Here is a 27890-nt window from a genome sequence, read left to right as displayed (position 1 = left end):
GATGTAGTAGTGATATCACGTTTCACCAGTTTTGATATAGAAATTTAGAACAATAAAATAAAGAATACAAGATAAAGTGTTTGTTTATTATTTAATAAAAAATTTAAATTTAAATAAAAGTGTAAAGAAACGCAGTGTCAAAAAGTTAAGTTTAATACCACTAATAAATATTATATAATAATTAATCATCATAACAACACAGTCCTGACTACTGAATTTTTTAAACAGTAGGTAACTTTGACTTAAACAGGTCCATTCATTAAATAATTTTGTACACCATGTCTGAATACGAATCTTTCGGCGGAGGACGTTTGAAATTGAAAAATGATTCAGGAATAAAAAAGTAAGTACACCATAGTTATAATAAATATTATGGAAAAAATTTTGAATGTAACTAAAAAATTCGAGTTTATTTATTTTTTCAAAATGTATAGCATTTGATGACTTAACAATATAATAATATACAATTAAAAGGGAGGTTTTGAGGAAGCCAACTGTCAACAGACTATTTATTTTATTTACTAATTGGTAAATGAAGTTTGTTCAACGACCCAAAAAAATATTTGTAATAAAAATGTATTATCACAAGTACCTACTAGAAACACTTAACCATAGAAAAAAGATTAACCCTTAATCAAGTCGGATAGAGATAGGAGCAAATATTTTAATAAACATTCAACAGTTTTTGACAAAAAATTATCACAAAAACAATTTTTAATTAACTTTTTGATCTCGGTACCTCCACATGCATTATATTTTGACGTAGTTGCCTAATCGTGCAATACATTTTTAATACCCTTCTAGACTTATCTAGATCAGCTTTTTTATCCATTCATTTTTTAATGAACAACCAAAGTTTAAAAATAGGTGAATTTAGTATGAAATATAAAATTAGTCAAAAAAAAATAATCATCTTAATTATTGTTTAAGATGAAAAGTCATTCTTAGCAAACATTTTTCAACTTATTAGTCACTTAAATAAAGAAACAATTATTTTAATAATAATATTAAAATTTTTAAAAATATTGTATTATTTTAAAAATTACTCAGAAGTTTCTTATTTTGACTCACCAAAATTATTATTCAATTTATTTAATTTATTAAATCCTCCCCCAAGGTTGATTGGTGAATTTTTTATATTAAAAATGTCTTTAGATACAAAAATAACTAAATTAAAAAAGACTAGGTTATAGGTAGTTTGTGGGAAGATCATTGGGAGAGTATACAATTAATGATTTTTATATGATGTAGGTACATAATATTACATAGCCATATAGGTATCTATTGCTTGCATTTGGATTAGATAAAAGTTATTTTTGAGATGAGAAATAAAAAGATTTGCTTTTTTTAGGTCATTTTGTGGAAAAACCCTATAATTTCAAATTTTATAAATAAAAAAGTGCTACTTATGCACTAGGTATAATAATAAATATTATTGTATATTTTTTATGTAAAGTCGAAAATGCTATGAATTATGTATGTCAAATAAGCTACTCAATTGAATATACATATTTATATTAGGTACTCATTATAATCACATAACTTTATTATTTGTATGTTCATTTATTTTTCTATTAAACCTGTTAATAAACGGTTAATGACCTATTATAAGTTATAAAATTCTATCTTATATTATTAGTTAATTTACTTCGTCTTAGTGTATTCTATATATATATATATATATAATAGATTATTTTAATTTAAATAGAAAAAAGAAGAAAAGTAAAAATAAAGAAAAAACCCTAGAAAAAGTAAATAAAGGATTAGAACAGGAAAAAGTAACCAAGGAATACCATGTGCCTCCTACTAAAGCTGAATTAGCCTTCATGAAACAGCAGGAAAAATTGGTAAAGTATTTTTCATCATTAATTTATAGTCCTATCAAAAATAAAATAGTATTTAACTAATGTATTTCCTATTAATCAATTTCAGCAAAAAGAAAAAATTTTGAAGATTGCATCAACAACGCATAAACAAAGGGTCGAAGAATTTAACCGTCACTTAGATAATCTTACTGAACATTTTGACATACCTAAAGTTAGTTGGACGAAGTAGAGTTATCATTCATTTTTATATAATTATTTTTGTACATTGCAAACATTTAAATAATGTTTTTTTTTTTTTTTAAGTTATGTCTATAATATTTAAAATATTCTACAATCATAAAATATTAAAATATAATATTCTTTAGCACATACAATTTTTTACTTTCAATTATTTGTATTTAATTAGGAATAATATATATTACAATACAATTTGTACTTATTTATTTAATTAATGATATTATTATTAATAATTTGTATTTGTAATTTCTAAATGATGATAATTGTAATTGATATTAGTCTAATCAAATAATTAATTACTATTAAGGATTTTGTAGATACTCAATAATTCAAAATATTATTTTTGTTCATGGTTTTCATTTATTGTAATAATTTATTAGACATTAGTCATATCGGACAACATGTCATTATTTTATCAATAATCTCAAAAGTAGTTAAATCTTAAACTTCTAGTTCTTGCACATAAAAGACGTTTTGTATTTTTCAGTTTCTAAATGTCAGGAAATTATGTGTCTAAATAAATACAATTAAATAACTAAACTGTAATATTTATTTTTGTTCACATTTTAATTGATATCATTAATTTTTCAAATGAATAATACATAAATACTAAGTTTTACTATTTTACATAAAATAAAATATATGATTAGAATTAAATTTTTTCCATGTTCTTATAAGTTCTAACTTTTAACTTTATTTTTAAAGTCATCATGAATACTTAAAATTTAATTTTTTCTCACATGTGATGTATACTACCTAGTACTTTAGAACTAACTATGTATAATATGTAGTATAATATACTATTACTATATTATTATAGTAGGTATATAGGTACATGGTGTCTAATAGAAAAATGGATACAATATCTACTTTGATTGGTAAAAGATAAGTATTTTTTTTTTTAAGTTATGTCCAAATATTTGAATTTAAAAATGTTTGTACATGATAGAAAAATTGTAAAAATTTACGATTTTGAAGACGAAAATAATTATTTAAATGCAAGATATAGATCACCAAAATTATTCTATATTGAAGCGCTTTGTACAACAATTGGTTTTGTTTCAAACACTTAACATTTTTTTAAATTTTATATGATTTTATGTACGTGGTGTACATGTATGGGGTTTCAGATTTTAGGCATCGAACAGTTCGAACGTCGAATAACGCGTTTTTTAAGGTAAAACACTACCTATAATACAAAAATAGTTTTCTTTCTACCTATACTAAAATGGATGAACTCGAATTTAAAAAAAAAGAAGCTGACTATTTATTTGGATAAAAAATAATATTAATTTTTGATTAAATGATTATGCCATCTAAATTCCAAAATATTGTTTTACTAAACGTTAACATTGACTTTCGGTGCCGAGTTTCCATCTCTTGAGCTTTTTATAAGAATTTTAAACCATCATACAGAGATTCGTAGGTAGATAAATTACTAGCTGGGACTGTCACCTGCTTGGGCTTCTAACATCATATTATACCACCAAAGGGCATAGACTAGTGTTACTTCTTATTTTTTTTTTTTTTAATTCTTCTTTTTAAATGTCTTATACTCCTACTATATTCCTATGGTTTTACAAAGTTTTACGTAGGTAATATCACGATTTAAGATAATATATTATGTAATATATCTTAAATCATGCGTAATACGCATACACAATATAAAATCTTTTTTACCGATAGGCCTTATCGGAACCGCCACGTTATCAATTATTATTGTCGTCATCTTCATGATAAGTGATAACTGAAATCAGAACAGGACGGACACCGAATCCGAATCCAATATTAATAACAATTAATAACAATAATTAACATTAATGCAACTATAGCAATCAAAATGTTTTTGTTCCCGCTTCCACCGACATAGTGACAGCGACATCGACGTCTGTGGGAGTGTTGTGACCCGTGTGATACGACCGCTGTCTACTTTATAACCCACCATCACCCGTGAACACAAAAAAAGTCGGAAATGGGCAACGCTGACACCAAACTGGTGTTCCGAAAAGCTGTTGTTCAGTTAACCTCTAAGACCCAGGTAAGTGCGAACCAAGATGTGACTATGTGTTTTTATTAACCGCGCATCCACGTTTGCACACAGACCATCAGCTCTGAGGACAATGATTTTTGGGATCAGTTCTGGTCGGAGACCGTAACCAATGTGCAGGATGTATTTACTCTTGTGCCAGCCTCTGAAATCAGGCTGCTCAGGGAGGATGTACCTGCAAATTTGGCTACGCTGTGCTACAAGGCGGTCGAGAAATTTGTCAGAGCTGTGGAGAACAGCTGTCGCACACAGCAGGATCAAAATACAGGTTAATACTTGCTTGTTTATATTATCTGACTATAGTTTCAATATCTTTGCTTATTTACTTTATTATTATTTTTTACGATTTCTTCTACTAGTGTTGAACTGCTCACGATTGCTGACTAGAGTACTCCCATATGTCTTTGAGGAACCAGATTGGGAGAATATATTCTGGTCTAGTTTGCCAGCCGGTAAAGGTGATCCACCCATTCCATTGGCACATTCACTGTGTAGTGCTATATGTGTATGTATTCCAACAGTAAATTTTTCAGTCTTATAAGATTTTCATAGATTTTGTTTTCAGGATTTATTGTTTTGCCCAGATTTCACAGTTGCATCCAATCGAAAAACTGGCCCAGTAAGTTTCAGTTCTTTATTTTATTTTAAAACTGTCATAATAATGAAAAATGTTCATAGTTATATCTCTAAAATAATATAAATATTGAAGTCAACATAAGTATACAAAACCGAAGTACATGACTTTTGTATACTTATTATTTTTATTTAATAAAATCTTCAATGCATGTTTTAAGAAATAAATTTGTAATTATTAATTTAGTTATTGTAATAATTTTATATCATATTCTTCTAGGATAAAGCAGAAGATTTACACGCAGTAGATAGTTGTGAATACATTTGGGAAAAAGGAGTTGGTTTTGCACAGTCTCCTGTAAAAAATGCAACTTTTGAATCAAATCGCACCGAACTACTGCGTTTACTGTTGACGTGTTTCAGTCAAGCTATTTATTCACCAAATCAAAGTAAAGTGTTTTGTAAAGATGTCAACCCTATATTTGTTATCTCCATCTTAAAACATTTTAATTTACTAACATAGCAAATTTAGGTTCAAATTTCCATAGACTGTATTAGTGAATGTTTCAATTCATTATATATTCACTAATATTAAAACTAATCAAGTTAAACATAAGTTACTGAATGTAAATTTGCTATTGTAAAAAAAAATAATAATAACAAATGCAAGTATGATGTCCTATTAATAAACATCATCTAGTATTTTGATTTAAGTTTTCAGTTTTAACACAAATATATGCATTTAGATGGTAACAGATGGGTACAGTATGTAACCTCAGCTGAAAATCGCCATGCATTGCCTATGCTTACATCTCTCTTGAACACTGTATGCGGTTACGATCCTATTGGCATGGGTGTACCCTACAATCATCTTCTATTTGCTGATACAACTGAACCCTTAGTTGATATGTGTCTACAAATCCTTATTGTCGCTCTGGATTCTGATGTTCAACAGGTATACATTAAAATATTATACATTGTATTTTATATTTTTATTATACTGTGTTGTAGAATGATGAAGCAGCTATAGATAATTTGTTTATCAATTATTTATCAAGAGTTCATCGAGATGAAGACTTTTCATTTATTTTGAGTGGATTTACAAGATTGTTAATGAACCCTTTAAGACAGACTTATCTTCCACATTCCACCAAAAAAGTTCAATTCCACCAAGAACTGTTGATATTCTTTTGGAAAATATGTGAATTTAATAAAGTAAATGTTTAAATTATATTGATGTACTGGGGATATGTTAAGTTTAACTGTACTCTTATTCATTTTATATAGAAATTTCTATATTTTGTACTCAAAAGTAGTGATGTCCTTGATGTTTTAGTACCAATTCTGTACCATTTAAATGATTCCAGAGCAGATCAATGTAAGTGAAAAAAATATTAAGTTGCTCAATGTTTATATTACAGGTTAAACATTTTAGTGATTTCATTTTTCAGCTCGAATTGGCCTTATGCACATAGGAGTATTTATTTTGTTATTGCTTAGTGGTGAGAGAAATTTTGGAGTACGTCTCAACAAACCATACACTTCAACAATACCCATGGACATACCAGTGTTTAGTGGTACCCACGCAGACCTTCTTATTGTCGTATTTCATAAAATAATCACAACTGGACATAACAGAATGCAACCACTTTTTGACTGTCTCCTCACGATTTTAGTAAACGGTCAGTATAACTTAATTTATAATAATTTTAGAATAATTTGTATTGATTTTTATTTACAGTATCTCCATATTTAAAAACTTTGTCGATGGTATCAAGTACAAAGCTATTACATTTGGTGGATGCATTTACAACTCCATGGTTTTTGTTCTCTTCACCATCTGCCAATCACCTTGCTTTCTTCTTGTTGGAAATATTCAATAATATTATACAATATCAATTTGATGGTTAGTAACATTAACATTAACATTATTTTAATATGTTAATCTTGTTTTGTTTTCATTAGGTAATTCAAATCTAGTGTATACAATTATTCGCAAGAGACAAGTTTTTCATAGTTTAGCAAACTTGCCAACTGATTACAATACTATTATCAAATCACTAACTAAAAAAGCAAAAAGAAATATGCAAGCCACTAGCTCTGTTAGTCTAACAGCTGCTACTGAAACACCTAGTATGGAAGGGTCTACTCCTGCATTGCCTGCCGAGCCTGGAACACTCAATGCCACACTTCCCGATACTCCTGGTAAGAGAACAGTTTACAATCAACTAACCATGTAACAATTTTATAACTAGAGTCTGAACTTAGTACTGATCAAAACTACTAAAAATGTTCTAATTAATATGCTCTTCTAATTATTTAATTATAGAATTAAGAATATAGTACTTGAAATAAGACAAGTGGTGAATACTTGTAAATTGCAATAATTGGTAATATTGCTTTATGATATGTAAAATCAACTTATTTATATGCTTTTTAAATTGAAAAATATGGTCATAATTTGTGCTTCTATAAAAAACCGGACTCTAATTATTTTTTAATAATGCTACTTAAATTATAACATGCATTTGTTCTGCCTTTATTAACTGGGTGTACTGTAATGAATGTCAGGCGTAATGAAAATAACAGAACGTGAAAGTGCTCATCCGGGAAATTTAACCTTGCCTGCTGAACTGGTTATGTCTAACGGAATGACAAAGGAAATTACAAAACAATCTTCTAATCAAGGAGATTGCTCTCCTACAACATCATCGCCTAAGGTTTTTAACTTTTTTACATAACAACTATTTATTTTAATATAATTAAGAGCTTAAAATATTAATAGAACAGTTTATTTTTTCATAATATTTTACTGTATGGTAAAGTTATGTAAATCATTAAAATAATAATTAGCTAATATTCTTGTGTTTAGTGCATTAGACATTAGTTAATATTAAATAAATAAATAAATTTAATATTTGGATGTTGTAAAGTATTTAGATAATAAGCAGCGGCGTGTGGTAGTATTAGAAGCTGGGTAAGCTCCAAAAAAAAAAAACTGTTATTTATCTTCCTTTTTGAGCGGGCATGTGGTGCTTACCTCACTTGCCCTGACTGCACGCTACTGTAAATAAGTAATACTAATGATTACTATAGTACACTTTTTCTTCTTTACTAAATGGCCCATTATAGGTTATAAAAATTAAAAACCATTGAAACCATAATATATTTATGTGTGTTAACCTTTAACTGTGTATGCACTTATCTAGAACGATGCAGAATGGGCCCCAACCTCAGAATGGGTGCGATCTTGGAAGGAAAAGTTGCCATTACAAACAATTATGAGATTACTGCAAGTGCTAGTTCCCCAAGTGGAAAAAATATGCATAGACAAGTATAATGATTTATTTATAGCTAATAGTTGTTATAACCCATAATCATTTTCCATGATATATTTAAATTTTATATTAATTGCTGTAGAGATGGGTTATTATGTTTTAAATTATATTGTAAATACCGAATTATGCATATAATTTCTAGAGGTTTGACGGATGAAAGTGAAATTCTAAAGTTTTTGCAACATGGTACGTTAGTAGGACTATTACCAGTTCCTCATCCAATACTCATAAGGAAGTATCAGTCTAATCCAGGAACAACTGCTTGGTTTCGTACTTATATGTGGGCTGTTATATTTCTCAGGTATTGATAATAATTTTCAAACAAATATCAGGTTTAATGTTTTTATATTATATATAAAATGGATATGGTTTTTTTTTTCCAGAAACATCGATCCCCCTATTTGGTATGACACTGAAGTGAAACTTTTTGAAATACAACGCATGTAAAATTCTTATGTCTGTTGTTTGTTTTGATTTTGGGTAAGACAATTTTCATGAGAACAATTCTTTAATACATTATGCATACGCATATGTTTATTTTTTTTTGTTTTTAATGTGTGAACTTTTTTCCCCTTTTGGATTTTATTGAGTTCTTTGATATTATTAAATGTGAGCATCTTAAAGTGATTTATGTCCATTGATAAAATACATTTCAGTTATGTTTATGTTTTATATATTATATTAATATGCAACCCATAGACTTTAACTTATAATTTTAGTCCTTAATAATAGTATAAGGTCTATGATGAAACCATTGAAACCTCAATTTTAACAAATGAACTATATCAAATTGGATAATATATTATTTATAGATTAGAATTGAAACTTCTATATACCCTTGTCTTAAAAATAACCATTGTTTGCTTAGACCTTAATCAATGGTGTTCCTGTGAATAAAATTTGATTTTAAATTGTGGTTGTACTAATAAAATATTATAAATTTAATCTGTGCAATTTTTTCCAGAAAGTGATTTATTATTTTGCATTACTTCAGGTTTAATCTTTTAGTGTCTAGTATTACATTGCATACTCAGCACAAATAAATGATAATTGGAACAGGCTAATATCACTTTAAGATGCATCTTTGTTCCACAAGTCTATTTTATAATTTGTTTTTTTTTTTAATATTTATGTTGATTAAATGTATGCAAAACAATTATTTTGAGATTAACAGTATTTTATTAACTTATTTCTGATAAAATAAAATATATTTATACATGATGCATTTATGATACTATTTTTTAATTTCAATCTCTTTTGTTTAAGTTATTAATTAGTAGGTATTAGCTACAATAACAGGTTAAAAATTAAAATACCTAAGTAAATTTAAATGTATGAATCGCAATAATTTAAGACAGACGTTTGACACTTATAAAAAAAAACTAATATCATCTCATTAAATAAAAGTAAATATGGTATCTATAGTCGATGGTATGACATAAAAAGTTATTTTAGTATTCGATATTTAAAAAAAAAAAACAATTTATTAAATGGTAAATACAATATTATTAAGTGTCATAGTTGATCATTATTTTATATTATGATCCATAAATATTGGTAACAAAGGAACTTAAAAGGAAATAAATAAACATGTTTTCAAAATTTGAACCATAAAATATTATAATAATTGTTCATTTTATAAAATATCATTACAAATTATAATAATAACAAGGGGAGGGATAAACAAAATTTGGATTAAAAGTATATATTTTATAATAATATATTAACAATTGGATAATTGGTACACAATTGTTTTTGTTTAAATTATTTTTTTTTTTTGGTTTCGTAACACGATAATATTTGTGCGGTCCTTTTGTTAAGAAAAAAAAATGTACATAATATTATATTGTGCGCTATTATTATTATCATTATCAATAATACATAAATAAATATTACATCCTCATTTTGTACTCGCTAACAGAATAAATAAATTAACTAGACACGAATGTACAGAAATGTAATAGTAATAAATACATAATAATAATGATAATAATAATTGTATTATAAAACAAAAAAAAAATCTAAATGTGATGTTTCTTGTTCGGAGCTTCCGTAAAAAAAAAAAATATATATATAAGTAATAAAATGAACTAAAAAAAAAAAAAAAAACATACAAACAAACAAACAAATTGAGAGAGCTCTAATATATAGAATATATATTTGTTGGTTGGTGAACATTCAGATCGTTTTTCTTATAATTTAAAATAATATACATACATATATATATATATATAAATATATATATACATACATTATACATACACATACACACACACACTAAAATAATCGTGGTCTAAGGTGGTATTTTAGCAACAAACATAATCAAAAGGCAATGGCGGCGATAAAATTTAACTCTTAGAAGAAAGAAATGAAAATATCAAGAGAAACCACACTGATCCGTCCGTCGCCTTTTCGAGCGCCTTTCGATTTTGCTATTATTCCATCATTATATTTAAAAAATAAAATTATTACTATCGAGATTCTTTTTTCCCCACCAACTCATGAATGTCCATCAAACGAGATTCAAACAATTTTATGTCAAATAATAATAATAATAACAAATATATTATAGTATATCATACAAATGTAAGCATTCTAATCTAAGGTAATTTTTTTGTTTTTTGTATTTATTTTTGTCATGATATTTTGTTCATAGTTACTACTTATCGATATATTTCAACAATATTTGGAAACGGGGTGGAGAGGGAGCAAATGATGGTCAGTAGGGATTGGAAAACGAATAATAATAATCATATAATAACAATAAAATAATATTATAAATAAATAAATGGCGTACAAAATTATGGATGTACAAAATTCGGAAAGGGTTCAGAGTCCTAAATCGTTAATATACATTAATACCTATAATAATTAAACTATTTAAAAAAAAGGTCAAGCGGTCGTAGTGGAGGGTAGTGTAAAGGGATAGGTAGTCAGCTTTTATTTTTTTTTACACAATATTGACAACGACGGTAACAGAGATAAAATACTGACGACTACAGTTATTAATTGGTAAGTGCACTATTATAATAATACACCATTTTTATGTGATGTTGAATGATTTTTTCAAAAAATATAACAAAAATCGTTGAACAAGTCTCTTATGGTTATGGGAAGAGGTATCAGATGGGAGAAAGTTAAAATTATCTAAATTCATCTCGTCACCGCGTTATCATATATATGTATATATATATAAATGGATTTCAATGGATATAATAGTATAATATATATATATATATATACATATATTATTTTATATGGCTGCCATCTTACACATATGTGCATAAGTAAAAATTATAATTAATCGTAATGTATATAATATTAGGATAATATTATTATATTAAATATTATAATCAGTACGGGGTGAATCGGTTGTAGCCACTTCGGTACATTGGCTGAAATCAAATATAAAAACAAAACAATGTTATCATATAATAATATATAGTACACAAGCTATTTAAGTTAAAAAATAATTTTCAACAATTTAAACGATTTGCTCACAGAATCATCTAGGTCCTTAAGAAACCGTAGAGCATTGTTTGTATTCATATCATTCATATCTTAACTTGTTTACTTGGCGAGATTATTTTTATAAAATAAAATGTTCCTATACATTTTTTACACATTATGTATAAAATAATCCGTTTAAATATTTTTTTATCATTTAATACTTATATGAACATTATTTTGGTGAACAATTATGTTTCTAAAACTAATGAGACCTGAGTACTATGAGGTGTGTACGAAATTATTATTTTTGTTATTACAATACTTTTCAAGACAATGAATTCACGAATTAATCGTTATCTACGAATATTTTTAAATATAGAGTTGTACAATAGAAAAATAACATTAGTTTTAAAACTTTAATAATTCGTAATATAAACATCCCTAAGTTAAATACATAATTATACGCATATTATTTTTATTATAGGGGTAATAGTGGCAAATTGAAATATTTGTTAATGACCTCGTTAAAACAGGTACACGACGAATATTACATCGCAACAGTATTTAGTTTTTATAGGGTATAGGCTCTTACTAAGGACTCATATTACACTGAGGCCATTTATTGTGCACGCACAATCGAAGCTAGACAGGCTATGGGGACTGAAAATCAAATGGAAAAATCGGTTAAGCGAAAACAATTATTCAATATTAGTCTATACGGATAAATTATTAAATTTATGATTTATATTTAAAAATAAGTCAATTATATCACGAATACCTTAAGTTTGTATGTATAAATTACATGAACTGCTGAGTTCATTTTTTCGCTTAAAAATTAAATGATGACTACGTTTTTTTAAATTTTAAGAAAATATTTGATTAGGTATGTTAAGACAACATTTAACTATTAATCTGTAATACCAATATTATATTTTATATACATTTTTATAGTTATTATATCATGGTTAAATGCGGTAAGTTTCGAATGCTGAAAAACCGGTCGAATGGTAAAATATTTAGAAACATGCACTACAGTAAAAATTTCACATCAATAATTTTATAATGTTACATTATAATAGTTATACATATATATTATGTGTATGGTTATAAGATAATAATATACTAACCCCGTATCCAGTGACTGGACCGATACCGTGACTAGCTAAGTATGATTCTGCGGTGTATTCACGCCCAGTATATCTAAAAACGCATTCGTTAAAAACAAAATACAAAATTAGTTATTGATTTATACGCACGCAACAAGTATAAAAGTGTATGGTATGTATGATAAAATTTAGGCTTATAATGTCTTAAAAATACGGAATTGATTCGTACTATTTAAAATTCAATAATCCTAACCTACCTAACACTAAATGAACTATAAATCCAAAAACAAACGAAATAAATATATTTTTTTTTCGTTATTAAAGTGACTTCTCACCCTTATATGAAATAAACGAAAATATGATATCAGTTAACAAAATAATTAATCAATTGGAATAAAACAAAATAAATAAATAATATGTATAACAAAACAAAAATTCACACAACACGTAAAAAATGCGGAAGTTACATCGAACAAAAAACTACACAAAACATAAATAAAAATATTTTATCTAAAAAGTATGAACAAATATTATATATATAAGCTATACAAAGCCAAATTACAGAACGAATTAACACAAAATAAAAAGCTTTTAGTTTTTACACTACGGTAAAAGAAAAATATGTACTTGCATGCAGTTTTCTTTTACTATCGCCACTAAGTCAATATACAATTCCATCGTCATGGCCAGTTAAACGTTTATATACATACACATTATATAATATAGATCATAACATTAATTTATACTTAACGCAGGTGTCGTATTTTATTTCGTCAACATTTGAAAAACATACAAGACATAATATGTAATTAACATCATTGCCGATTAACGAAGATTTTTGAATGTTTAATATGAGAACTTAGTCGTCGTGCACACAAATATACAATAATATCATATGAATAATAATCAGTAATAATTATTAAAAACAATTATTGAAATTTTAAAGTAATATAAAAAACTACATACATTTTATTATTTTATTATGTAATGATGATATATTAAATGCTAGAGTTGAATAAATAACGCAATTAGCATTTGAGACAAAAGCTGCTTAAATTTGAAATCAATTATAAATAAATTTTTATTATTATTAAATCTTTATGATAATGTGTTTCATTAAACTTATTAAACATTTTCAGCGTACAGAAATCTTTAAGAGCTAAGACGCGTATATTATTGTATAATAATATATCATGTATTTGACGTCAAATTTACCAGTGTTTTATTGGTATATGTGCGACGTATTTCTATCAAAATAATTTATCACTACACGATACTATGATGAAGAAGTGTTTTGATGGGATAATCACGCAATCTATTGGGTATATTAACAATAATATTAGTGACATTGAAATACCGACATGCCGGCAACAACAGTTTGTTCAATATAATATATCACCCGTAATAGTGTTCTATGTTCTCAAATTTCCTGTAGAGTGTTGCATTTCAACTTAACTGAGAGATTTTGAGGGTGATCAAAAATTCGATGGTGAAAAAAATACGGTTGGAAACTTTTTTTTCAAACCTTCGACGACAGCAAAAAATAATAAAAACCAGAAATTTAAAAAGACGTGAACAGCTTCGTGACTGTCTAAATGAATTAAAATAAAGTAGGTATACGGTTTGCAGCTAAGACAATAAGAAGTTGATTGTATGACTGTACAGCAATACTGAAATAGTCTAAATTTAGAGTATAGAAGACGATTTAAAGTAATGTATTTTCGTAAACGGAATGAATTTTTACGGTATTTTAATTATTATAAAAATATATTACGATGTTTGGACAATATCGGATACTGCAGTTTGCTTATGGCTTGAAAATGGGTAAGTTACTGTATTTTGAAGGTAATTAGGAAATAATTTATTTGTTTTCTAATGTCAACACATAATACCAAAAACGCAAGATAAATATGTTTCATAGTTTTTTTTTTTTTTTTAATTGAGCATTTGATACTGGGTGTTTAGGTATAAAGTATATTATATTAAAAGGGAAAGACTTAAGGGGCTATCACTTTTTCTTAAAATACAATTTTGGCGGGTGATCCGAGATAATTATTAATTATATATGTTTTCAACTTTTCACTACGACGTACTTAGGATGGAAAGGTACATTTTTTTATAAATCCTTAGTATGAAAATAAGTAATTATATTTATTTAATAATACAGAAGATATTACATTAGATATATTATAGTCATAATTCAATGATGTTTAAAATAAATCGGTATAGTCAAAATAGAAAACAATTTTATATTGTATTTAATATAAAATCGGATACTTTTTTGAGTTAAATTTTTGTTTCCGAGATAGATTTTTAAGAAAAAGAGGTACATATCAGTATAAAACGTTATTAATCAATGACGTGGATTGATTTAATCCTATGAACCACCCCTTCTTGAGTACCTACGTTCAATGTTCATGACAACATAAAAAACGTTATTTTCGTAAATTTAAATCATAATAAAATTATATAATGTACATATAGCTACTGATTAACTGATCATGATGACGGTCGTGCAATGAGTGTTTGGTGAAATAATAACAATAAATCAATAATAATATCATCGTATTATGTAGTAATAATATTTAAGGGACACAGAATTTATCATCATCGTCATGATATAATTTATTATCACTCTCACCCAGCTGGCAACGCCGTGTACGTAGCAGCGGCGGCGGCCGCCGGATTGGCCATCTGGTTGTTGGCGGCTGCAGCCGCCGCGTTGTACGCTCTAGCCGCTGCGGCCGTGTACGTGGCGGCGGCAACGTAGGATGCCTGTTGCGCTTGAGCCACCGCTGCGGCGGACGACAAGGCTGGAGTCCCTTGGGCTGCGGCTGCGGCCTTAAGTAGGGGCGACGCGGCTGCTGCTGCGGCAGCTACCTGTTTTTGGAACGATTAGTAAAACAAAAATTCGTTACATTTACAAAAAAAAAAAAAAATGCAGGCACATTATCACACGTGGACGCGTTATACCGGAATCAATCAAGCATTATATTATTATTATATATTATTCTTGTTGTATATATATATATATATATATATATATATAGTATAATATAAAATTATTTTATGTACTTAATAAGTGAAAAATTAACATATAACGATTATATCGATGTAATAATAAATAAATAAATAAATATATTATATATATATATATATAACGTTAAGTTGCGTTTTTCCATTATTACTTATATGTAAAATAAGTTTCAACCCTAAACCACCGATAACAACGACAAAAATAGATAAAATACAAAATAAATAAAATCCACCTGTAAGTATATTATATATATAATATTCATCAACACAAAATTGGAAAGAATTGAAAATAAGTAATATGCATGTCATAACAATTTAAAAATACATACATTTTTAAAACAAAACAATATTAATTCAATAATATAAATTTACCGCGATGCAATAACGTACACTATAGGCAAGTTAATAAATGGGCGAAGATTAAAAAGTAGAAAATCGCGAGATGTAAGCCAAACTGTATAATATCAGTTGTATATAACACAATAATAATAATATACGGCGGTAGAAATATATAAAATTAAAACTTGCCTAGTACAGTGTAATCGAGTTATAAAATGTCTAAATACTTGTGATATTATTAGAGATGTAAGATAATATACGGTTTCAGATCAATAAGACGATCAAAAATAAATAAATAAATAAAATTATTATCCATAATCAGGCACCTCATCTACATTTAAATGTTTATGTATGTGAAATGACTCTATAATCTATTTATAGAAATTTACGAAGTCCGTGCGTTTAATAATACATAACATAGGTACCATATTTCATTATTAATTATGAATTATGTTATATTTCCTACGGTTATAGTAAACAGAACAAAACAGAAAAATTAGAAATAATAGTAATAAATTCGTATACATACATTTATAAATTTATAATAAATATATGAATACAAATTATTTGAAAACCGTCTAATATATATAATATGTGGATACACAAAAAAAAAAAAAAAATTAAAAAAAAAAAAAACCACTATGAACCATTTCACATGCAACAGTTAGCTGTACGTTCAGCTAATATGTGGCATATCACCCTAAAATGTTCCGTTTAATAATATTATGATAGATAGCAGTACATTTCTAGCAACACAAATAAATATTATAAGACACATAATTATACATACATATATATATATAATATATACATATATATATTTATATGTATTTTCAACCAAGGCTAGTATAGTATTAAGATGAATTATTAATTATTAAATATTATTATAATACCCAAATTTAAATTTTTATTTTCTCAGTGAAACGCTACAAGCATAGCTTTTCGTCTACATATTTCCCCAACAAAACAGCCAATACACAATATATATATATATATGTAAGGAGAAAGAAATAACAGGCAACCCAAAAAAAAAAAAAAAAAAATAATAAAATAAAATAAAAAATACAATATACATATACACATAATAATAATAATTAAGTGTACGTATATATCTTATGTAGGTACATATTATTTAGGTTATAAAAAACGACTAATAAACAACAAATTTGTTTTCCTTATACAAATATAGATACGATAAAAAAATTTGTTAAACATACTAGATAATTCAACCTGTATAATAGTTATAGCGAGTGAGTTTGTGCTCGTATATATATATTTTTTTGTCACATGCAATTTTTATTATTATTATTTTTTACTTTTTTTTAATAATAGGCCATTTCAATATATAAAAAATTTCACAAACGATTCCGCCACCGAAAAATAAATAAATAAACACTAAATATGTTGCACAGTCTTATACCAATCAAAGTCTAACGTAGAAATTAAATACTCAACTGATGCCAATTACCACTTCGGGGTAGCGACACATTTCCACATTAATCGTGTTGTTTGAATTATTTATGAATATGTTTTTCACCCTTTCACTCTATAGACTAACAATATATTAGTGTAAACATTTAAAAGTGTACACATATACATCATATTACGTCGTATTTTAACATAACTAAGTAAATGGATTATGTATATATGACTTGGTAAACGGGGATGTATAATAGTGCTTGCTATTGTTATAGACATAATATTCAATACGAACTTCAATTAGGTGTCAAAATATGTCAAAACGATCGTAAATGCATCATATACCCATCACTATGTATACCTAATAATATAACACTATGTGTATGTGAGTGTTTGAGTAGGTGAGTGTGTGTGTGTGTGTGTGTATGTTTGTGTGTGTGTTATTAATGTTCATAAATACTATTGATTCTAAAATCAGACAACAAATGCCTAATGTTCTAAAAAAAATAAATAATAAAAAATCACAGGAATCAAAGACTGTGCAAAAATTAAAATTATATGTAACGTAGTGTTAATAATAAATAATGATTAGCGCTCTATATATGTAACCGATTAGTACAAACTTTCAGGAAAATTCCGAATAACAGAATTTGGTGTTAATAAAATTAATATAATATAGGTATATACAAATATTACTTTGTAACCGCATATAATAAAATATAAAATATTGATCAAGACACTGATTTCTCAGTGCATCTACATTATAGAAGCGGTGATGTCAAGAAAAAAAAGGCCGGCCATGCCATTCGTCATGTTTTTCGTATATAAAACTCACGTTATATTTCCCTTTTCCAGCCTTTGTAATCCGTTACACATAAGATTTTTTTCTAAAACGAATTTCAAGAATGACGATTGGAATGAATTGAGCAAATTGTTCATGTTTAAATATAGAAAAGGAACGCAAGTTTTGTTTTGATATTGTAATTTAATGCATTTAAAAATAATAAAAGATATGAAGAATAAGAAAATTGTATAGGATAGGAATACTTTGTGATTATACTATATGAATCGTCATTTACCTCATTGACTGCTCCTGCCTGAAAAAAAATACCAACACCAGTTCAACTAATTCTCAATTCATTTATTGGGTCACCTTTGCATAATAAATATAAAACGCCTTAAAACACAGTTTAGACGCGTAACACGGTATTACTTATGAGTTCATAACCAACCACACTTGAATATAAATCGAATTAAAACAAACAAAAATAGTTGTTTTATGAAGTGGAGTAAGAAACCCGACAAGCTTAAAAAAATAATGTTTAATCTCCCATTTTTGTCGACTTGTAAATATAAATTATAATATATTTTAAATTTAACAGTAAGTTCTTAGTGTTTTTTTTCGTAAAATATTTAAAACATTCATTAATGATTAATATAAAGTATAAAAAGTATAAATAATATGAAAATATTACCTGTAATCTGTAGTTATTGTCTGCAGCTTGAGCTGCCAGGAATGGATCATAGTACACTCCACTGAAACACATTTTACTGGTGGTAAGAATGAAAAGCCGTAAACATTGTTTACAGTTTTTCTCGATATTTTTCAATTATAATATCTAATACTAATAAATAATTCATAGTTAAAATATTCTAACAAATATACTAACGTTATTATATTGTTATAATTATAACCTATGTATTCGATTTTAAGGACACAGTAAAAAAATGTACCTATTTGTAATTATAAAATATTTCAAATCATAGATAATAACTTATGAAAACTAATTTTATACATTTATATATAAATTATTTTACTAAGTCATTATAAATATGTCTGATTGTTTTATCAATATTATGATTATGATACTTTATAGTTTATATAATGTTAGAATGTTTAATGTTTATTTTAAAATGATAACCTACTCATAAATGTGCTTCTATATCTAGTTATTATTATGTAGAATATGTATTATGCTATATAGTTATCCTATTTAATTATTTTATTAAATAATTACAGATCGTAAGTTTTTCTTCCAATAAGAAAAATATGATAACCAAAATTTTGTTTTAATATTCAAATATAAAATAGCCAACAAAGAATTTATAATTTTTTAATTATTTAAATTAGATAAGAAGTTAATGTAAAATAAGTGAATAATTTTACTCCCCCTACTTATAACTTTGTCAAATAATAACAAATTATAAATACGCTTATTCGTTAGTTAATTCATAGATACATATTATTATTTTTATCATATTTTCACGATATTTCCTACATTTAAAAAACTATTAAGGCCTATAATAATATAATTTATACAATACTACATCAATATATAAAAAATGTATTATATATACATACATATATATAAAATAAGTTGAGATTAAACCAGTTTTACGGTATAGGAGAAGAATTCAAAATTCAAAATTTTTTTTTTGTTCATGTGTATTCAACGTTATTTGAAACCAAAATAACTACACATATAGTGTACACAATAGTGTGTGTATACATACTATTATAATTTTATGCCTAACAGGTTACCTGAAATATCTGTGTATTCTCATAACTTGCAAAACCAGTTATTTCGAACGTAATTCAACTACGAGGAACGTTGAAAAAGATTTAATCGATAGTATATTGTAATATAAAATAAAATTGAATTAGATTATTAAAAATTAATTGCATGCGGATGATTTTAGTATATAAATGAAAATGCTTTATGGTGTCAATAATTAAAAATTAATTAATAACCCTATGTCACAAATCAAAATACAGCGAATAATATTAGTTAAGATTCGCGGATAATTAATTATATTTAACAAAAAATGAGATGATTATCTATATATATTTGTTATAAATCTATAATAGAATAAAAAAATGTAAAACAAACTATAATTCGTTTAATTTCACACAAGTATAATAGATAATATTAATAGGTACATTAAAATGCATAAAATACAAATACTTGGTTTAAAGTATCAGTAGTTTATAACTATAAAAAATAGAAAACGTAATGGAATAACATTTAACACAGAGGCTCTATAAATAAAATTAATTCTCGTTTAGAAATACGTAAATTATGATAGTTTTAATCATTCATAATGATTATAATGCAGTTTAAACGAAACGCATTGCGATGATGAAATCGCTGGTAGAGATTAATAGATAGATAAAACTAAAGAATACCTTATACGGTTCAAACATAATTTTTTTTTTATAATAAGCATTTGTTAGTTTTTAAACTTATAAAGACTTATAAAAAAGAATTATTTATTTATTACATTTTCATATGACATTTTACTTTAAGTCACAACACAATCTATTTTGATACGGGGGAGGATTTTCATACATAGTTCTTACTTCTACAGCTTACATACCTAAAAGTGGTTTTGATAATTTAGGAGAGAAGAGTGGTATAACAATGATGACCGTGTCTTTTACCGTTTGCATAGGTGTAAATATATGAGCCGAAATTTTGAGAGAAGTGTACAAGAAATATGACGAGAAATGATATAATTTATTACATTATACTAACGAGGTTAAGTGAGAGTATGTGTAAATGAGACTTCACACGTCTTTGAACGGAATTAAAATCCAATAAATGGATAAGACAGTTAAAACAATTGTAACATAAAGGTTGGTAATAGTAACTATACATAATAACGTCACATCATTAATTAATAATTAGTCAGTAATTATACTACAGTATATTGTGATTTAAGTTAATATATATATATATATATTTTTTTTTTAGTTACTGTAGGTAATTTACGAATACACGATTATTTAGCATTTAAAAGTAATATTCTATAACCGAATTTTTTGATCTGGTTTACTGTCTTATTTATTAAAAACGGTAATATGTAAATATAAATATAAAAAAAAATTAATAATCCAATAACTAGAGTAGTGTTTTTTCTCAGTTCTAAAATGATTTCATTAATATACCGAATACAACGTTAATTTAAAGACGTTTTAACATTGATGAAAACACGGGGATAAAATGTACAGCTTTACGTAACTAAATAGAGTGATAACTAATTTTAGTTATTAAAGGACTGTGGGAAGAATATAGTCCAATATAGTTGAGCGATTTTAAATATTTGAAAACTTGAAATTTTAATATTACTTCGAAGACAGAAAAGTTTGGGCCGCCACAGTTTTGACGATCGCCAGATTTTAAATCATCGGCAGTATTAATTGATTGTAATAATGTAATAAATAAATTACTAATAAAAATAAGAATGTTTTTGTACTCACGGGGCGTAAGTACCGGGAGCCGTGTTGATGGCTTGTAACGGATTGGGTGTGACGGCAATGCTGGTTGCTGGTAGTCTGGCGGTGTTGAATCCTGGAGCGCCAACCGATGGAAATCCACCATTGGACGCAGCGGCCACGGCAGCCATTGCGGCCGCATTTCTGACGGCGTTCGCGGCCGCCACAGCCCTGCCGCGTTGTATGGCTGCTCCTCTGAGTGCTGCTGCAGCGGCTGATGAAATAAAAAAATACCGCATGTGCGCGATGACGTTATAATTAGAATAATGATTTTAATTTGCTTTTTCGTTTATTTTTTTCTGTGCCCACGCCCTATGAAAAGCATTTTTACATTATTAAACACGTATAGTAAATTTCCCGAGCACACCCATCGCGTTTACATTATGATTTTAATAAGCGATTAACTGTATTCGAATTAAGATATTCTAGAATCTTTAACAAGTGGATGTCAACACAATATTGTTTCTCCTTCTTTGACCCGTACGAAATTAGACAAAATGCAATCGCAAAAAATCATAGTTTATGTTTTCAAGTAATTTTAGAATAAAATCACTTATTACAAAGATTATAAAGTATAATCATTGGCGCCCATTGGGAGGAGCAAGATAGGGCACTTGCCCCCCCCCCTAGACAAAAAATATTAAAAACTTGTAGCTCAATAAATATTACCATAATATAATTATCTTAACATTTGAGAAATTTTTATTTTGACCCCCCCCCCCTAAAATATTACATAACGGCGTTCATGAGTAATATTTTTGAAGGTACCTACCCATAGACCTACCATATTTCTTAATTTCTAATTGACTAAATATTGTCTAAAAATAATTTGATATCCATTTGAATTTACAAAACGTTTTTTATATTTAGTCCAGATAGTATAAAATCAAATAATAATAATAGGTAGGTAATAATAAATATAAAACCTATAAATTACTCTCAAAAATATTACCTTTTTTAATTTCTGTAATAGGTACCTAACTTAACTCTAAGATTACTTAAAAACGTAAATGATTTTGCGTTAAAGTGAATTATTTTGTTATACATGGATCAAAAAAAGAAAACAAACAGTGTATGTACATCCTGTTAATGAGCATTTGTACTCAAATATTTGAATTTATTAAGATGTGTCCTACTCATCGTATACTTCTTTAAACAGATGATTAATTTTTAACACTTTTTTTTTGCATGTACTGATATTAAAATTTGAGCTAGTAATTTAGGACTAATACTTATTAGTTATTTATGTTTCTACTTGCTAAATTTTTAAACAAGTTAATTATTTAATAAATGCAAAACTCGCTAAAAAAATTAACTATCGAAAAAATTCGATAAGCGACCGCAAATAATTTGTTTACCATTAAGTTTCATAAAAGATTAATAATTCACTCTAATTTTCAAACTAACAAAACTATACGCGCTAATAGCCGAGTGTAAATCTTATATATAACTATATAAGTATGCACTTGTAAGATGAAGACAACACACAGTTGTAAAGGATTTTTAAGAATACTTTTTTAGTGTATATTAAAAAATCAAAAACATACCTCCTCTACCTACTGAATAATTTGTAGAAAAGGGTTTGTTTGAATAAAAAAAGATTTTATCCCCATAATTACAATAAGACTAGATAAGTATTTAAATACTTAAAAAATTTGAAAACCAAAATAAATACTCAATTTAAATAATATAATGGGATGAGAATGCTCAAAATTTAACTTGTACCTATAAATCGTTGTGTTTTATTATCTATTACTCATAGAATATGTTTACAGTTCGCATGTTAAAAGAAATCAGTATATCATAGTAAACTACTTCAAAACGAGTTATTTTAAGCGCGATATGTAGTAATGATAATATTTTTTTTGGTTAAATAATAACGAGATATTTTATTATTGAGTACAGACACTGCAATGCAATGAAACGTTACGATAAATTATTTATTATAGTTTTTTCCGAAATGTAAATTCATATATATTGCATATGCACACGTTAATAATCTTCGTTTTCATTCTTTGTTTTGTATAATGAAAATATAAATTAGCCATTTAACTTATAAGATATTCTAAACAAACAATCTATGACAAAAAAAAACTACTTCAACTAAATGTTAGTTAGATCATGCACGTACTACATTTAGTTTTTTACATTGCACTGGCAGTTTACTTACCCTCAGGCCACTGAACACAAACTGCAAACCACAATAAGAACAAACCAAATGTTAGCCAATACATAATTAATTTACCATACATACAATATTATACATATAATGTAATGCAACTACTTAAAGCGTAATTTAAAAAAGTAGGTATATAAAGCATGAATTTAAAAAGTTCCCAAACAACCAATTGTAATTCGTGAAACTAAATACTTAATTAAATACTTAAATGATTTTTGTATACTTATGTTTTAAGAAACTTAGTTAATTGTTTAACTAAAATATATGTATTACATATTAAGTGAAACACGATTTATGCGACCTAACTTTAAATAAATCCGAGATGTGTTCAAAAATAATAAAATGGTCGTGTAAAATATCATGCTCCTTAAATAATTCAAATCAATGTCTAAATAAAACTATATTTAAGCATGAAATACGTTAAAATATGGTCAACGTTTTGGAAACATGCACTACATTTTTTGCAAACAGTTTCTCACCAAGGTTCGGCAATACTCCGTTTCTAGAGAGTAATACTATTGAAATCAACCAAAACACATAACAAAATGTAAATACCATATTGGAAAACTATAAATGAATCATATACCTTGGAAGTTATATATCCCAAGATCACACTATTATCTACCTTTTAGAGACAAACTAAACACGGTACTGATACTTAAAGAAAAACCTACAAATTATCTAAAGCCATTATATAGGTGTTTTGAATTTTAATTCGAGACACGATCCAAATAATATTTTATATATTTGAAATTGGAATCTTTACATATATATTTATCATTACTATTAGCATTGAAAAAAATTATCAAATATATTGCCAAATGCCCAAATGAATATGTTTATAAGCAAACAATAGTGAAGAAAGCTATTATAGTGAGTACTTTATGTACATAATATTGGTCTATATATTATGATTTTATGTGTATAATTAACCTATATGTATATATAAAGTATATTGTTTATAATATACACGCTACATTATGGATTATAAATTGAAATTAAAAAAAAAAATACTAACCATTTGGTAATTGCAAAGGAGCAGCTACTTTTTTAGTCTGCACTCTAGCTGTGGCATTGTTCACCTAAAATATTAAAAAAAATTCAAGTATTTTAAATAATTATGAAATTCTTACACATTAAATTAAATACAAACTTTAATACACATAGATTAATAATAATTATAACTTATAACTAATATTACAATAAAATAAATTCGACTAAAAACTATTACATACACATTATGCGACAATGAAATTGAAATTAAGTAAATTACAAAAAAAAAATCATAACAAAAGTAAATTATAATTTCATAATTTCAATTTCATTATTAACAAATTTGTCGGACATTTATATATATATATATTTATACATATAATTAACGACGAAAACGTAGTTTTCGTAATATACATAATATTATATATTATATGAAATCATAACTAGCTTACAGCATACTTACTCGTCGTCAACAACAAAATAAAATTGGTATATTCGTCCCAGGATAGTGGCATGTCTGGATAAATTCACCCGATCAGCAAAGAAATGTCAAATAATCTGACACTTTGAAACACAGAAAAGAAACGCTTGACACGAGACCTCTAAATCACGGTTGTAACCTACAATCAATACTAGCCTTCGGAAACACGTAATAGTCAGAATATGTTGTAGAATGTGAAAGTGTAGGTATAAATAAAAGTATAGGGATTTCATTATTTTTATTTATTGTTTTTTGACATTACGTCTTAAATATGAACGATTAAGTTTTTGTAATCAAGGAGCTAGACACATTAAAAGAGGAATAAGACAAGAGAAAATGTATTTTACAGCCAGGCCCATAGTCGTGACTGAAGCATCATGCAAATTATCATTCAATTACAATCGAGCGTCTTGATACATGGAAGGATTTACAATAATATTTTATCATTGAAAAATTTAAGAATAACAATATGCAACATATTTTCCTTTCAAATCAACTACACTAAAAAAATTAAAATTACCTAAAACAAAAATATGATTGAACAATGCTGGTGGTAATAACAAATCACTATAAAGTACCCATACTTCAGAGTCGAACATTCACAAACTGAGTGCCAACAAAATAAACGGTGAGACCTTTCAAAGAAAATAATTTAGAAGTTTGAAGCTTCAGAATTATCTACCTAACAAATAAATAACAAATATTCGTTCACACACATCTCAGTCCCAATACAAATAAAATATTTTTCTTTTCATTATTTGCATGCACATTTTCATTTATATTACTACTAATTTTTCAGGAGAATAAAAATAATAATAGCATTGAATCTTGTAAAATGAACATTCAAGTAAAATATTATTAATAAGAATTACTTGAATTTGACATTACTTTGCTGAAAAAACTTTCATTTAGACAAATTTAACTTTAGGTGACAACTTTTTTTATATGGAATTATGCAAAATGAAATACAATGTTATGATAAAAATTTAAATACTCATTGTAACTTTTATTAATCCACAGTGGAAATCCTTCCTGACTATCACCATCTAACCAACAATAGCAATTTAACTGTGGCCAAGACTAGGTTAAACATTACAATATAGTTTGGACAGTAGAAGACACGCGACAGTAATTTCTACGTTGATTTTTGTCAATTAATTAGTGGTTACTTAATTTTAGCATCAGTAATTAATATAAAATTATTAGCCAAACGTTAAACAATATACAAGTGATACATACTGTGTATGTAGTAATAGGCATGTTTCAAAGCAATAAACCTAATTATTAAAATGATAAATACATAATAAGTATAAAAAGATCATGATCTGCATACAAGTTACATGAATGTTAATGAAGTATTTTGAAATAAATAAAATATAAACATTAATTAAATATTTTTCAATAAAAATTAAGTTTAAAATAATGTTATAATTTATGATAAAAATAAAAATATTTGTACAAAATATTGGGTACAAAGATCAATTCCTATTTTAATAAGTTCATTGATAAAAATGACATAGCCAAGCATTATGTTTTTCCAACATGAATGAAACTAAATGAACTTTTCATTAAAAAAATCCTATTAATTCCCAACTTTCATCATTCATGTATTATTAATATTATTTGTTTTAGAAAATAAAAAAACAAAAAAAAAACTTTAAAACAATTAATCATATACACGAGTAGTTAGATATACTGATGGGTATTTTAATATTACACAAATATTTTTTCTGGTTCAGGAAAGTATTGAAAATATAAGCACTAAAAAAATAATAATAATAATAATAATAATAATAATATAATAATAATAATAATAATAATAATAATAATAATAATAATAATAATAATAATGATTTAGAGTTTTTACAATGGTTTATAAACAATTAAGTTTCTACGTTGTGATTAGTCTTACTATGTAATAAGTGTAAACATATAAATTATAAGTAAAAATATAATTATATATATATTATATATAATATATATAATAGCATAAATATTTGCATGCAAACCTCTATTTTTCTGCCTTCAACAACTGTTCCGTGAAGATGTTCGCGAGCCTCATCAGCGTCAGCGCTATTCCCAAACGTTACAAAACCGAATCCCTGCATGCAACACACACAACAAAACACATGCAAATAAACAAACTCAACAGAAAATAAATTGTTTTATTATTATTACTAAATAGTAAAATGAATTTTATATATTTTTAAATGTTTTTAACTTTAGTCTTAAAGAAATCAGATGAAAATTATTTAGTTAAATTTGTTTGGGGAAAGCGAACATTGACGTTCACAGTTAACACTATACAATAATAAAAAAAATAAAAAAAATAGTACAGTAAATGCTAAGTTAGTCCAGCATTCATTATGTATAGCGTTTCACAAGAAAGTGGAACTTTTAAGCGGTATACATTTTTATTAGCGTTATTGTGCTATTAATTACGTGTCAATGATAAACTAGTGTTAAGTAAAAACATAAAATATTGCGCTACTTATAGCGTTGTGTGAATGCTCCCAAAAATTGTCCGTTTTGGATATGGAAAAATATGTAAAGAAAAGGATTTAATACTCAAATCTCACAGTACAATGAA

At 26.4% G+C, this 27890-nt stretch overlaps 3 protein-coding genes across 4 annotated transcripts in view; 2 read left to right on the top strand and 1 right to left on the bottom strand.

The window, feature by feature from the left end:
• Positions 1-37: 37 nt before the first annotated feature.
• On the top strand, positions 38-2422 carry LOC114132925 (protein FAM32A-like). The gene is made up of 3 exons (XM_027998532.2): positions 38-343; positions 1709-1847; positions 1933-2422. Exons 1-3 carry the CDS (start codon positions 279-281, stop codon positions 2053-2055), a joined length of 327 nt encoding a protein of 108 aa, XP_027854333.1. The 5' UTR covers positions 38-278; the 3' UTR covers positions 2056-2422.
• Positions 2423-3804: 1382 nt separating this feature from the next.
• On the top strand, positions 3805-9246 carry LOC114132923 (protein HID1). Of its 2 annotated transcripts, XM_027998530.2 has the most exons (15): positions 3807-4101; positions 4165-4378; positions 4470-4615; positions 4676-4729; positions 4964-5132; positions 5430-5638; positions 5695-5898; positions 5971-6061; positions 6135-6365; positions 6425-6589; positions 6649-6888; positions 7255-7403; positions 7893-8017; positions 8164-8322; positions 8405-9246. In XM_027998530.2, exons 1-15 carry the CDS (start codon positions 4036-4038, stop codon positions 8466-8468), a joined length of 2286 nt encoding a protein of 761 aa, XP_027854331.2. In that variant the 5' UTR covers positions 3807-4035; the 3' UTR covers positions 8469-9246. The 2 variants fall into 2 exon arrangements, with proteins under 2 accessions (XP_050053192.1, XP_027854331.2); XM_050197235.1 differs by lacking the exons at positions 7255-7403; positions 8405-9246 and having other exon boundaries at positions 3805-4101.
• Positions 9247-9614: 368 nt separating this feature from the next.
• The window catches only part of LOC114132930 (RNA binding protein fox-1 homolog 2-like), a 28707-nt gene continuing 10431 nt past the window's right edge, over positions 9615-27890 (bottom strand). Inside the window, 10 exon segments of the mRNA XM_027998536.2 lie at positions 9615-11416; positions 12599-12671; positions 15219-15457; positions 18451-18468; positions 18847-18922; positions 21633-21861; positions 23818-23838; positions 24306-24341; positions 24845-24908; positions 27310-27402. Of these exon segments, the coding sequence (XP_027854337.2) occupies positions 11375-11416; positions 12599-12671; positions 15219-15457; positions 18451-18468; positions 18847-18922; positions 21633-21861; positions 23818-23838; positions 24306-24341; positions 24845-24908; positions 27310-27402 (891 nt within the window). The 3' untranslated portion in view covers positions 9615-11374.

This window comes from Aphis gossypii, chromosome 1 (assembly GCF_020184175.1).
Source record: "Aphis gossypii isolate Hap1 chromosome 1, ASM2018417v2, whole genome shotgun sequence".
Classification (NCBI taxonomy): Eukaryota; Metazoa; Arthropoda; class Insecta; order Hemiptera; family Aphididae; genus Aphis; species Aphis gossypii.
The sequence above is the reverse complement of the archived record's forward strand: the minus strand, read 5'-3'. Positions and strand labels throughout refer to the sequence as shown.